The sequence below is a fragment of the Aspergillus homomorphus genome, assembly GCF_003184865.1.
Source record: "Aspergillus homomorphus CBS 101889 unplaced genomic scaffold BO97scaffold_1, whole genome shotgun sequence".
In the NCBI taxonomy this organism is placed as follows: Eukaryota; Fungi; Ascomycota; class Eurotiomycetes; order Eurotiales; family Aspergillaceae; genus Aspergillus; species Aspergillus homomorphus.
The window spans coordinates 1388742-1403414 of NW_020291887.1; the positions used below are offsets into that span (position 1 = coordinate 1388742).

Consider the following 14673-nt stretch of genomic DNA (forward strand, 5'->3'; position numbering starts at 1 on the left):
CTCATAATCAAGTGGTGCAATTATGTGTGTTACTAGGGAACTTAAGCTTAGAGATGGGTTTCTATAATTAGTCCATGGATTTAGCCTAACAAGTTAGAGGCTCTTCCTATTGCTAAGTTCTATTTTCTAAAGGGTGGTACTGGAACCTGTATAGTTCTATGATACTTCAAAAGTAGTAGGCCTGGCCCTAGCTGCCGGGTCTCATAGTAAGAGTTTTAATATAGGGGATTACCTTAAAGTTAAGACTGGCTAGATATAATAATACAGGCTATAGCAGTGTATTTCTAGTGAAGGCGGGTGATAACTAACGCTTGAATTACATCTGTTATGTTTAGCTTACTGATATTGGTTAGAGCTAAGTTAATCTTAGCAGGCGTTTTAAGGTTGATGTTGGTTTCATGGATTGTTTTTTTATGGGGCCCAAAGTAGTCCGGAAGCACGTGCAGAAAGTTAGATGGAAAGATTACGGATAAATAGGAGGGCATCGGGCGGGTTGGACCACTACTTGATATGGCCAGAAAAGAACAGTGGACCTTGTAGACTGTGCAATGAGGGCAAATTCATAATTGCCAGATTAGCGTACCCTGATACTACTTTTATCCCATCACTGCGATTTTATTCGAGCTTCGGAACTGGAAGACTAGGAAAGGCAATTAGTAAACAAACAAGAATGACCTTGGATATGAGGCATTCATATATACCTTCAAACCAGAGCCGAGATCTCTAAGCCTTTGACCTCTTTCAACACAGGCAAGTGAATGTCCACAGGCACTGAATTCCTTGGGAGTACTTAGCCTTAGGCAGGATTTTTTAAAGCTTTAAATATTTGCAGATGAGGATTACGTATAAAATTATGCGATATACCTAAAGTATACAAGAAATACCCTTATGATAATGATTATACACTATCTAGACTTTAGGCTAGGAGTAATAAACTTTCCTAAATATTATTTATACTAGGAGTAGATATTTTCCAAAAGGTAGAGTAGCTACTTTAAGGAGGCGCTAGCTGTGTTAGAGAGCTTGTGTAATCTTAAACAAATTACACGAGGTCTGATCTTTTATGAACAACAAACAGTGCTTCATGGAAGGCCATGGGACAGATGACGCAGGCCAGCGAACCTGCCGTGACAGCCAGCTCAAATTCGAAGCCAGGGGAGGATGCCCGCCAGAGCCAAGATAATGATCGCAGGACTGGGAGAAGCGCCAGCCATAGCAGCGCCAGTATGTAGTGTGTGATCTCCATTTCCCAATGTTGAATTGGTAAATGTGGCATTAGATGGACGTGTTGCAGTGACATCGTCATTATACCCATTCTTCGCATCCCATGGATAGGGACTGGTATAGTTGTACGTTGGCTTGGAATCTCCAAACAAAGTCTGCACAGAACCCAAAACACCATGACCAGCTGAGCACTGAGCATTGGTGACAGGGATAGGCCAGACGGGCGAGTACTTTCCAATCCAACCAATCGCTTCAGGACCGGGATATGTCTCGTTCAGACGTAAGTTGGTAGTGTCCACCTCATAGTTCACGTATCCGGTCTTGTTAGCGACAATCTCAAAGATATTAGCGCCGCAGTCCCATCTTCCTAAAGAGGGAAGCCCCCAATTTGCAGAAACGGTTGCGATGCTCGAGTAGTGGGTGTAGAATGTGTCGTCTGTTGTTCCCTTTAGTTGCTCGGGGAGTGCGCCGCCGAGGAGTACGCTAAAGACTTTATTGTTCTCAACGTAGCTGTCTTCATCAAAGGTAAGGAGAAGGAGCGTGTTATTCATGAAATATTCATTGTTAAGGAGCCCCGCGACCCAGGACCGCTCCCACTTCGCGCCAAAGGTGATATTCGTGTCATGCGCATCGTTGGTCACGTTTGGCGTGATAAAAGCCCACTGTGGCAATTTCTTGTTGCTCATGTCAATCTCGAAGCTGGTGAAGTTCTTGATCTGACGGGCGCGAGTGTCATTCTTCGCCACGGAATCAAACAGAACGAGGGGGTTATGTCTCCGGACGTAGTCATCTGTCTGCGTGTCCTGATTGGAGAAGTTGAACCCCTGGAACCCGGCGTAGGGTAGGTGTTCTTGATACTCGCCCCACGAAATACCCTTGGTGTCAAGTAGATCAACAATGGTGGAGATGTTGGATGGCATCTGGACGAAGTTGTCATGGTCCATTCCCCAGGTGTCACCACCGACAGAGGCGCAGTAGTTGGGCATAGAGGGATGTGTGACGCCGTAGTAGTTTGTTAGTAGGATGCCCTGAGATGCGAGCCATTGCATGTTTTCATCGGCTGCTGCGTCGCCATAATTCTAGGCAGTTATTAGAATTCGTCTGATAATGCTTGAAGGGATTATTTACTGTGTTCTCCATCCATAGTTGGTAGAAGCGGTCGAAGGCGAGGCCCTGGACATTAGAGACGGGCGCCTCGGGCACAGCTGTTGCAGCAGCAGTCGCGATATCTGATAGTGAGGGCCCGGAAGGAATTGGACTCTCGGGGTAGGGAGGTAGATTCAGCGTCAGCGCCCGTATAAGCAACGATTTCATGTGAAAGGCCTTCAAAAAGCTAGGCATTTTGACTGGTTCACAGATAGAATCTGGAAAAGGATAGGTAGTAAGGAATTCTACTGGAGACTTATGATGCAGTTTATATAATGAAGAAGGGCTTGCTAAAAGGGCAGCATTACTCCAACTAAATCTCTATACTACTAATTGGAATTCATCGCCAGGAGTAGCAGAGAGCATACCACGATGAGTAGACAAGGGATATAATTGGATAGTATCATCACCTCGCTTAGAAGCTTTTGGTACCAGGCAGACCAAAGACGCCAAGCTCTCCCACCGAGGCAATTAGCCGAGCTGGCGAGCATATGCCTAGATTTTCCTAGATACTATATCGCATTGACCCACCCACGTGTTCGAGTTCGAGAAGACCAGGTTGGGCTGATTATTGATATCAGCAGAACTATCCTAGCTGCCCCAGAGGCAGCTATACCCTTGTCTCCACAAATGTAAGCGAAGTCGCACGAGCTAGGCCTGCTCCAGCGCCGCTCCCGTGGATAATGCCGTGGGGGTCTAGGTGCAAACAAGCCAAGAACAAAAGGCTTCCCCGCAACTGAGAGTTGAATGTAGACTGTGATAAGCCTCTTAAGTTCTACCTACTTATCCGTTTATTCTGGGTTGCTCCGAGTCGATATTGAAGACTAAAGATTTCTTGAGCGTAATGGAGAGAAAAATATAGCCACGCCAGTTCTCCCGCATGCTTTCTGGGCTGGGTTCAGTTTCTCTGTCGCGTGCACTTTTTGGCCTATATAAGCAAAACCAAATTTGGCCTCCATCAACAGGCCTTGGATCTCTGAACTGAACTATACATTTGGGTGACTGGGTAATTGAATGGGTGACGATGAAAGGACAGGGGGATGTTATAGTATGTTTCTTTCTGGACTGCCGGTAGCAGCAGAAGTATGTTTATGGTTATTGAGTGTCCCACTAAGCCAGCTATTGCTTGGTCTTGATTCACTTAGGTCAAAAACGCCTGTCAGTAGTCTAAGTTTAAATGGTATGCTTAGTCATTATCCCTTCTGGATAACGTGATCGGTAAGCGAGTGGCCCATGTAGGCGAGTGGCCCAACTCCGTATTCCATAGAAAATACCTATTTTTATAAGCTGAATATCTCAACCATATCTAATAAATATCTTTTATAACATTAGAGTTAAGTTTCAGACTATTATAATTATCTAATACTACTTAAGAATAATATATAATTACTTTAATTACCTAAATACATATGTATTTTTTGTAATCTTTGTAATTTAAAGTAAATTCTAAATATCTCAAGAAATATTGATTTTTAGTCTCTAGAAAAAACTTTATGTATAAAGAATATACTTATTTACTATATATTAAAATCTTAGATTCTTAGGTATTATAGTTGTTGAGATATTTGGCTTTAAATAGTGGTTCTTTTATATGGAATACAGAGTTGGGCCACTCGCCTACATGGGCCACTCGCTTACCGATCACGTTAATGTGAATATAATTGTAGAGCCAGCTGAAAACCTTGCTGAAGTCATAAGACAGATAGGCTCATGAGGGTAGTTTCGCAAAGTTGTATCCTATACTCGCGATTCCATCTGCTCATGCGCAATGCGAGAATGCTAAAGACGATCAAGTTTGTTCTCATTTTTCAACTCAGGTGGATTCTACCTACCCACTATCACGGTCGGTATTGTAGCTGAAAGAGTTCCTGACCGAACACACTAAGCAGCGCCGTGGGCAGGTTAACAGCTACCCCAAAGATTCTTCCATGGCAATCACTCCTCCGACAATCTCATCTGCGACCGCGAGAATGCCCCAAGCCAGGCGTGATAGCCTTAGCCAGGCTGTTCCTTCCACCTCTTACTCAGTTCGCGTGTAGGATGTTTTCCACGCCTTCCATTCGCGACCTACTCTGTGTGCAGCCGCTCTTTCCTTTATAGGTAAGAAACGTCCAGTCTGCTCTTTCCCAGAACCTCAGATAGAATTCAGTATATAGACTGCAGCCGTAGCTCCCGTGGTCCATTGTAGGACAAACATCATCTCTCAATCTGTCACCCTTCGATATCACACGAACTTTGACAAAATGTCTTCAAACGCCATCGCTTCATCCCTCCCCGCCGCCGCCGTCTCCGATGCCGTCTCCGCCGCCTTCGGGGTCCTCGACATCTCGCCATCGGCCATGACTGGCGCCTTCATCCTTGCCTGCGTCGTTGGATTCTGGGTCTGGATCATTGTGGTTTCCATTCTATGCCTCCGCCACTCGTGTGTATATCGTGCTAAGGAGGATGCTTATTTGAATCTGATGTATGTGAATTCTGAAGCCACCCACCGGCGTTTTACATACGGCCCTATACTCCCACCAGCAGTGCAGACGCCTGGATGGCCCGACAAGGGCCCGACCCCAAGCCTTCCAATGGTAAGTCTTCCTACTCCAACGAGTAAGGGCGAAAATGATTCTGATATGAGAGCTTTGTTAGCGGTCGCCCCTCTCACCCCGGTCCGCTCGCTTTCCCCGGTACACCCTGTGGACTGGGTGACCCCAGGCTCCCAGTCCTCGGACGGGAGCCCATGAATCACCTTTCTGTCTCTGTTTCGGTCTCAGTCTTTCTGCGGTGAGTGTGTGGGTGTGTGTGGTTGTGTGTTTGGGTGGGGGGCAAAGGGCGGAAGATGATTCCGGGTTACCTGATGACAGATTAGCTACGAGCTTGCCATTGCCCTGGTCTATAATTAAAGATGGCCGAGCAAGGTTTTTATAACGAGTTATGTAGTCGACTCGATTGTGCCTGGGTTTATCTTCGATTGGCTGCCTGATCCTTGAGTATACATAGCTCTCAAGTGCACGTTGAGTAGTCGGGTAACTCGAGCTTAAGCTTGTTCAGCATAATCAGCATTTGACTGTAACACAATCCGCGTGATTCGATACTATCTACAATCCCATATCCGGCCTTTCAGTACTACCATCCAAAGCTGGGATAAGGCGAAGAAGATATACCAGTCCGGCAGATATGAGTAAAATCCAATAAAAAAGACATACAACAGAAGGGATTCGCTGGTGGTCACCCACCCAACTACTAACCTCCCGGCGTGTGGCTTGAACGCGGCCAGAAGGCGGGTGGGTGCCGCTCGGGTGAGCTAGCGGGTGAGGCCGCTTTACGGTCGCACGACCGGGGGTGACTTAGGGTAAGTAACTTTTAAGAATGGGTGAGTAATCACCCGGTCGCGCAACGTTCAGCAATCTCACCCGTTGAAACTTTGTTATCCACTTCAATTCTGTGTAGCAATGATGATTGGTTTGTAATAGTGTGCTGGAATTGCTAAGCCACAAAACTGACTCGAGATTATCTACTTTAGGTCTAGCTGCCACGTAATCAATCCTATTCCCCCATCCCGGCAATAAAGAACGTGAATTAAAGAGACAGCTTAGAAACCCCATAAACTTGACGCAAAAATCGCCCTACCTCAATCCTTTATAAAGATTTGGAGTCAACAAGATAATGTATCGATGGTCAAACATTTTAAATCAGAAATTGGAGCCAAGCCATTCATCCAGACATGATTTAGGTATATGTTTTAAGGACACAGCGAATCCAATAATATTTGGATGTTTGCTTAACAGGAGAATAGTATCAATCTTTCATACAAATAGTGGTTTCAGCCTTGCTGGGTCAGAAAAAATGTCCCCTCTTCCTATTTGATAGACTGGTCTATTTCCTACATCCTGACCGGCTGTTTACACAACATTTGACAAAATCGAGGTCAGCAATATGTCGGTTCCAGAATTCAATCCAGATATCACAAGTATTACACTGAACCTTGAACATTTAATTCATATCCTATATCAGGTGAATTGCAAAAAATCGTGCTGTATAAAATATATTATAAAATCTTTTACTATAATTACAGCCGCTCTACACATAGCCCCTCTCAGCCTTGTATAATATAATCCTTTCTTGTCATCCTTCCTGGGAGGAAGGGAAAGCTGTGTATGACACGAGTTGGATGAAGAAGCTGGTTTCATTGAGGATCGGGGGATCCGAGCTGCCTATATCTATATAGCTACGGGAGACGGTAACGCCAAAGGCGTAATTACATACATCGGATGAGGAAGGCACATGACAGTGGGGGGTTCAAAATTAATGACGTCCTCGTCATGTAGAGGTAAGATGACAGGGTACAAATGCAGTATACGAAAGACGGGAAACCCGCGTTAGTCCACATTGTCGCGCTCGAATGCAGCGATCATCTCGTCGGCGTTGATGTGCGCTTCGCATACCCATTCATCATGTTCCGGGCCGAGGTCGACGTATCGAATAAGGTACTCGGCGTGAAGGGGTCCCCGGCCGTGTCTCGTAATACGCTTGTCGAGGATGCGGTCGATTTCGTAGTGGTCCTCGAGTCCGTCTTCTTCGACAGGGCGAGGGGGTTCGCGGCGGCGACCGAAAGGGTCAATGCCGGGCATGTATTTCTCGAGCTGTGCTACCGAGACGACCGGGTGGACTTTCCACGCAGGGGGGAAGTTCAGGCGGTAGGCGGCACGCCCGACGCGTTCCAGGACGCGATGCGGACCCGAGAAACGTGACTGCAGCTTGCGGGGGAGTTTTCGGGACAATGGAAGGTTGTATCCTCGGTGCAGCCGAAGCAGGACTTCGTCGTCGACGTCAAATGTGACGGGTCGGTGATTCCGATCATACATGTGCTTGTGATGCATGGCGGCGTATTTGACGGCGTCCTCGGCGTCGATCCTTGGAGACGCGAAGTCCTGACGCGGATACGGATTACCCGGAAGCGTCTTCAACAGGTGCCACGGCTGTCGGAGCTCGATGCCGTACATGAGCATGTGTGGTGTCTGTCCGGTGGACGCATGGACGGAGCCATTGATGCAGGCGACGACAGAGGGAAGCAATGCGAGCCATTCGGTACCGTTCGTCTTGCACGTCGTGTGGCGTATCATGATTTCGATTGTCTGGATAGTGCGCTCTGTCTGTCCGTCCGTCTGAGGATGGTATGCCGTGGCGAAGTGCCATGCGGACTGCAAACCCTGATGGAGTCCTTTCATAAAATCGGACGTGAACAACGGATCGCGGTCAGTGATGAAGGTGTTCGGCATTCCCCAATCATGTCCTTGAAGGTATCGGAGGAGGCATGAACCCCACTCTTGGGCAGTCCAGGTCGCTTTCCCTGGGGCCAAACCGACTCGTTTTGTGAATTTATCAACGAGGACAAGGAGGAAATTGAAACGCTCAGTGCCGGCATCCGGCAAGTCAGTGACGAAATCCATGGTAATGGTATGGAACGGGACGGAAGGCGGGACGATGGGTTGCAAGTCTCCGTACGGTCGATGTCGCGGGACCTTGTTCAGTAGGCAGGATTCGCAGTGAGACAGGTATTCGCGTAGGAGCTTCCTTCCCTTGTACATGACGATGCCGTCGAGCGCGGCGAGGCATTTCTCGAAGCCTTGGTGGTGTTGTTCGTCGTGTACCATGAGGAAGACGTCTTTTGCGAGACTGCGGGGCACGTATAGCCAAGGCTCTTCCGTAATAACGTTGGCGTCATTCCGGCCGCCAGGATGGACGACGTGCTTGATCATATAAAGGAGGCCGTCGTCTTCGGTGTAAGGAAGGATCGCCGGGTTGTCGGAATCCCGATTGGATCGCAGAACGGTGAGGATCTCGGATGCGCGGGCATCATCCGCGTATCCTTGGCGTACGCGAGCCTTGAAGTCCTCGGACAAATGCAGGGATACAATGACGCCATTGTCGATTTCCGCAGGGAAAGCAGACAGGAACGCAGTTTCCGTGTCGAGATCGACGTCATCCTGGGAAGGGTTGCCGCCCTTGCGAGGCAATCGAGACAAACCGTCCGCCACGACATTGGTTATACCGGGGCGATGGCAGACGCGGAGACGAAACTGCTGGATGTACTGACTCGCTCGGACAAGACGCAAATTGAGCTTCTCAACAGCCACGGTGTTAAGGGAGCCTTGCGTGGAAAGACCAACCGTGGACGCATGGTCCGTAAACACGATGACGGGCTTCGTCGCTGACTCGACCATGTGTCTGATCTTGTGCAGCGTCCAAACCAGACAAGAGACCTCGAGTTCCGTAGGCCAGTACCGTGTCTCGGCTGGCTTAAGCAGACGGCTCAAGAACAGGACCGGTTTGACCTTCGTGCGGGGTGGAGGAACGGGCTTTCCGTCCCTGGGAAGCTCGTGTCCAGGGGCATGATACATCATAACACCATGACCCTTTCGGCTCGCGTCGAGGTCGACATAGGCTTGCTCATCAGGGTCGAAGTGCACAAGGACAGTTGCACTCGTCAGGTCGGACTGTAAGACGCGGAACGACTCCAACTCATCCTCGGTTGGGTCGATGCGGGAACTGGCGGCGAACGTCTTGCGCTGGTGTCCTTTGGTAGGACCTCCACGGAGCATCAACGTCTTGCGGTCTTGGAGCGGTCGAGCTTTCTGGGCGAAATGCTCAATCCGATGTCGGAAACAACCGGCGACACCGAGATAGTGCTCAAGATCGGCGAGGGTTTCGGGAAAGACCAGAGACCTGAGCGCTTCGAGCTTGGCGTCAGTCGTGATCAGCCCTAGGGCGTCGACACGTAGCCCCAACAATTGAACCGACGGAAAACCGACGAAGGCTTTCTTAGGCTCGATCTTAATGTTCGCATCCTGGAGACGACCAAGTACAATATGAAGATGTTCGATGTGCTCAGCAAGTGTCAGGGACGCAATCACGATGTCGTCAATGTACGCCTTGCAGAATGCTCCGATGTCCTTAAACAACAAATCCATGCGCCGTTGGACATACGGCACGCTGTTCAAGAACCCCATGATAGCCACGTTGAAGACTTCCTGACCTCGATGACTAATGACAGCGAGGCGTCCGCGATGGTCTTTCCGAACCATCCATTGATAAAAGAACTTCGTCGCGTCAAGGACTGTAATATATCGACAGTGTCGGACAAGATTGAGAATGTCTTCCTGTCTTGGCACAGGATAGACGTCGGGGATGGCCTCCTTATTAGCACCACGGAGGTCTATTACCACTCTGCCTTTCCGCTCGTGCTTTCCGGTGATGGGGTCGACCACGTCTTTCCAGACGACAAACACCGGCCATCCGGCTGGCGTGTGCGAACGCGTGGGCTGAAGCTTTCCTTGCTTTTGAAGCGAGTCGAACGTCTTGTCAATGACGGCTCGGTCTTGCGGACCACTCCGATAGACCTTTGGCTTGGGGATACGGCGTTCCCAGCCGGTCTGCATAGGGACTTCCATCCACTCGGACTCAGGGACGTTAGCCACAGTGACATTGCTTCCGTCTTCATTGGCCCATACGTCATACAGAACGATGACCTTTTCGAGCTCGGGAGCGCACGAGTCATCGGGGTCGTCGTACACGGTGACACCATTCGGCAAGACCTTAGTCATCTCAGACAATCCGAGCTTCGGCTCTGCTGCTGCTGTCTCGGCAGCCAAGGAGGATGCCATGGCGTAGGCATCGGCGAGGTCGCGGGCGACACACTTATGATAATCGGTGGGCTCGATTTCCGTGATCGGCACGAAACTATCTTCAGAGACGTCGGCGTCTTCGGCACGGGCGAAATCTGCGAGGTCGGGGGAAGCCTCAAAGGCAGTGAGATAATCGGACTCGCCGACCGTACCGATTTGCGTGTGACGGGCGATGCAAACAGCGTCTGACGTCTCGTTGGCGATCTCGACAAACTCGAAATCGTGATCCACAAGATGCGCATGTAAGACGACCTTGTCAACCGGCTTGGGGTCGAAGATCATGTCGCGCCCGGAATCATGCTTCGACGCATCGAACTTGGGCCGTCCACCGCTGTATTTGATGGGGACACGGACCTTTGAATGCGCTGGAATAGTGGTATTCCTCTTCGTATAGACCGGCGCAGTCGGAATACGCTTCTGAGTCTGACAGCATACAGGGAACACAAGACTCTCGCAGCTACGGAGGACACCAATACCGTTCTCGGGATCCATGACAACACCTTCGCGTGTCATGACCTCATTTCCGAGAAGGAGAGTGCCTTGCATGTCGGGAACTAGCTGGGCTCGTATGGTAATCCGACCATAGAGGGGCTGTCCCGGCTTAGGCGACACTCGAGGAAAATACACACAGAACGTGGCGTACGTTTTGGCTTCATGTCTTGAACCGATGCCTTTAATGCCGAGAGGTTCTAGGCATTCACGAATATCGACGCCCGGGATCTGTCTAGCGGCTTGCTCGTTCATCAGCGTGCCGGAACACCCGGAATCGAGGCATATAGACGTTAAAGTCTCGGTGGTGTTGAGTCCGACGCTAGCAGTCGCGGAAGATGAATTGCGGAGTTTCTTCAGGTAATCCGGACAATGAGCATCGACGTCCGTGAACCTGGTGGACACGATGACACTGCTGTCCTTCAGAGCATCCGGAATCTCTGGGGCAGACGAGACGCGAGGCTTTACGCAGGGCAAATGCGCATGCAGCTTGTTCTTGGAAGCGAACCCGGTAAGACAATTGTTACAGTTGACGACGACAGGCTCAGCCTCAGTACCGTCGACGAGTTGGACAGCCCAAGCATCGGAATCGCCGCTGCTGTCGTCTGAGGGGCTATCGTATTGACTTGCCATCTTGGCGTCCTGGTCTGGCGCTGGTTCATAGGACTGATCTGCATAACCAGCGTCCGGGGACGCTTCGTAGCCGTAACCGGCGTCCTGGGGCGAGTCGTAGGCGTAACACGCGTCTTGATAATGCGCGGATTCGTCATGTCCAGGAACGTCATACGGTTCCATGACGGCTTCGTAGGCTCGCTGCTGCGATTGTTGCGGTTGCTGAGGTCTCGGGACGAAGGGCTGACGTGCTTGGCGGTTCCACGGCTGACGCTGATTGTTCACCATAGGTACAGCGGGCTTGGGCTGTGGAGCACCATATTGTTGGACGGGAGGAACGTAGGGACGGTTTGCTGGCGCCTGGGCTTGCGGATTCCACTGCCTTTGATACTGGTTAGCATTGTTCGGATACGCCGAAACTTGATACGGTCCGGGCATCGGCATCGGAGTCACCGGTTGCTGGAAGTATCGAGGCTGCGCGTAAGGCTGCTGCATCGGCTGCAGAGGGGGACGTCCTTGGGGGGTCCAGTTTGGCCGCGACGTGGTCGGCGCCGACTGGTTGACTCTACCTTTCCTGTTGTCCTTCCTAGAACGTTCCGAACGCTCCTTGCGTTTGTCGTCACGCTTCGCCATACGGTCCTGCCACTGGAACATTTGCTCTTCGAGAACCCGAAGGAACTGTGACAGAGTCGTATGTTCTCGGGGACGCGGGATGTCGTTCCGTAAATCAGGATCGAGGCGTTCCCATATCATGCACAATTGCTGGAAGGTGTTGCTAATTCGAGCTGCTCGAGCATGCAGCAAGATCTCCTGGGCGTACTCGTCAACGAGTCGTCCTTGTCGAATGCTTCCCCAATCGTACTTCAGCGTATTGAGCTTTCGGAGGGCCTTGAAGGGATCAGGGCGGAAACGTTTGACTAGCTCACTCAGCCAGCCTTCCTCAAGGCTGAGGGCACGCATCAGCCGCTTCTCACGATCTGTGACTTCAGATCGGTACCACCGAAGGGCGGATCCCATGAGACAAGTCTGGATGTTGGATTTGACCATCGCTTCACCCTTGTAGTCGACAATGTCGCGTATGTGATCGGTGAAGAGATAGACGTCTTGATAGTACGTCTTGTGACCATCCTTGTAGTATCCCGCGGATACGTTCTCGTCAGGACAGTCCGGCCAGAGGTATCCGATCTCGTCAGTCTTCCAATTGTAGCCTCCGCCTGTGCCTTCAGCTGCAGGGCGACGCCCATTCCCGTTTCGACTACCACGGTCGGACGGCGGTCTCGGGCTCGGCTCACGCGAGGACGGACCAGAGGGGTCGGACGGAGGAGGATCACCGTTGTTGCGACCGGCTCGGTGCGGGCTACCGTTATCGTTGTCACGACCAGCTCGATCATTCCGTGGGCCTAGGCTATGACGCTGATTAGCCGCATCACGGCGTGCCTGAAGTGCATTGACATCAAGACGGGCGTTGATGTCATTGATTTGCTGGTTAAACCTCTTGCCTTGCTTATCAAGCTTTTCCGTCAACTGAAGCAATAATCCATGAATATCGGAGGCATGGGACGTATTGCCTTGACCGGAGGGTCCTTCTCCGACGTCGTCATAGTCATCATCAACACCGGCTCCTGCCATGTCGTCTTCTGTCTCGACGGCGGCTCTGTTATTCTCAACAGCTGTCGTCTCGGCGTCTTGGACAGTGCTCGTGGCGCTCGGGCTTCGGATAGGCCGAGTGCGTAAGACGGTAATCGGCGTCTTCGGTAGACCTGAAACGGCGGACTGCCTTGGCGTCGAGGTGAATTCACCCGGTACAGCTAAGTGAGGAGAGACGGGGAGGGGAACAGAAGGATTCACCGGTCCAGGAGGATTCACTAGACCTTCCGATACGTCAGAAGCAACCGAACTGGCTCTGGACCTTGGCGTCTTGCGTCCGACAGGCTTCGCGGGATGCGTGAATTCGTCAGGATTCAAGATGTAGGGATGTCGCTTCACCCAATCGGTGTATTCTCGGATGCCCGAGAGTCCCTTGGATAGGCGTAGGAACTCAGCAACGTCACGGTTTAGGTCTGTTCGATGAAGGTCCCAGTTGACAGGATAGGCTCCGTTTTTCTCCGACGCGGGCTTCTTGGTGCGCTCGGCGATGTATTGCGAACGGCAAAGCGTGTCAAGGTCGAGTTGCTGGGTGAGTTCGGACGTGGAATAGATGTGGTAGTTCCAGACTTGGTGGGCGAGCTCGTACAATCGGAGTTGCTTCGCAGACATCGACATGTCAGAAACGCGTCATGGACATGTGAAGGGTCGAACGACAGCTCCGTATGACGGTTCAATGACGCCAAATCAAGGAAAACCGTTCCGATAACGACAAATGATGATGATTATGATGACGGTTTGACGGAAGGTGAAATGCGAGGAATGAAGTGTTCTCGGAGGAGCGAGGAACACGGGGAACGTGGAGGTAACGCGGGGTCAGTGTCCCAATGCGGAAGGAGGCAGCGAGTGAATGGAACTGGATAGAAACGTGCAGAATCGCGTGGAATCGCTCGGAATTGCGCAGAGTCGCATAGATTCGCGTCTTGAAGTGAGGTAGGTGTCTGAATACGGAAGGAGCCGTGGAGTCGATGGAATCGCTCGGGATCGAGGGGAATCGTATGGAATTGACATGTGATTCAGGAGGGAGGAAATGACGTTATTCGATTGACCCGAAACAGCCACAGACGAACGATGAGAGGTGAGGGGAGAGAGGAGCGAGCAACGCGGGCGCCCGGCGATTGCGAAGGGGGATGCAGGCGTTCTGGGAACCCAGGAAGACGCAGAGACAGGCGAAACGATGCGAATTAATCAGGAGCAGGAATTAACGCAGAAACTAGAGGCAACACCTGGGGTGAACCAGGACATGCTACCACTGTCATCCTTCCTGGGAGGAAGGGAAAGCTGTGTATGACACGAGTTGGATGAAGAAGCTGGTTTCATTGAGGATCGGGGGATCCGAGCTGCCTATATCTATATAGCTACGGGAGACGGTAACGCCAAAGGCGTAATTACATACATCGGATGAGGAAGGCACATGACATTTCTAGCCCTACTACTTATCTTAAATAATATATCTCCCCTAAGAATACTTCTCTTTTCGACCATCATCGATTTTATAGCTTCAGAATTCTAATCATAACAGAAGAAGACCGAATACATAATACATCAAATAACACTTCTTAAGATCAAGATAAATTTCTAGAAGTCCTTAAAAAGGCACTAAAACAAAAACACTCAAAAAAGAATCGCATACCTCGGACTTTTCTAGGAAATGGAAACATTAACCCGAACTTTCTCAAATCTGAAGATACACCCTTGATACTTATAGCATAATATCCCTTATATATCAATATACTAGAAATACTGATCAAGATTAAAGAACTCGAAATAGACATAAGTAATAACAAAGGACAGACTGCTCTTTCTTACACCTGTGAGCTGCATAAGATCAAATATATCAAAATCTTACTGTTCAACAAAGCGCATCCAAATCTGCAGGATCAAG

At 50.2% G+C, this 14673-nt stretch overlaps 2 protein-coding genes across 2 annotated transcripts; one reads left to right on the plus strand and one right to left on the minus strand.

The window, feature by feature from the left end:
• Window positions 1-1139: 1139 nt before the first annotated feature.
• On the minus strand, window positions 1140-2565 carry BO97DRAFT_333427 (acid phosphatase; the record flags this gene model as incomplete). The annotated part of the gene is made up of 2 exons (XM_025691359.1): window positions 1140-2303; window positions 2353-2565. The coding sequence occupies 2 exons, from the start codon at window positions 2563-2565 to the stop codon at window positions 1140-1142; spliced, it is 1377 nt and encodes a 458-aa protein (XP_025556760.1).
• A 1558-nt stretch (window positions 2566-4123) lies between these two features.
• On the plus strand, window positions 4124-5247 carry BO97DRAFT_402162 (uncharacterized protein). The gene is made up of 3 exons (XM_025694428.1): window positions 4124-4470; window positions 4527-4946; window positions 5008-5247. Exons 2-3 carry the CDS (start codon window positions 4614-4616, stop codon window positions 5065-5067), a joined length of 393 nt encoding a protein of 130 aa, XP_025556761.1. The 5' UTR covers window positions 4124-4470; window positions 4527-4613; the 3' UTR covers window positions 5068-5247.
• Window positions 5248-14673: the final 9426 nt, after the last annotated feature.

What these genes read in the sequence shown, in the direction of transcription:
- BO97DRAFT_402162 (XM_025694428.1), top strand. Translation starts at nt 4,614, where the DNA reads ATGTCTTCAAACGCCATCGCTTCATCCCTCCCCGCCGCCGCCGTCTCC. An exon ending in CGACCCCAAGCCTTCCAATG is followed by an intron (nt 4,947 to 5,007) that starts GTAAGTCTTCCT and finishes GAGCTTTGTTAG; the next exon opens with CGGTCGCCCCTCTCACCCCG.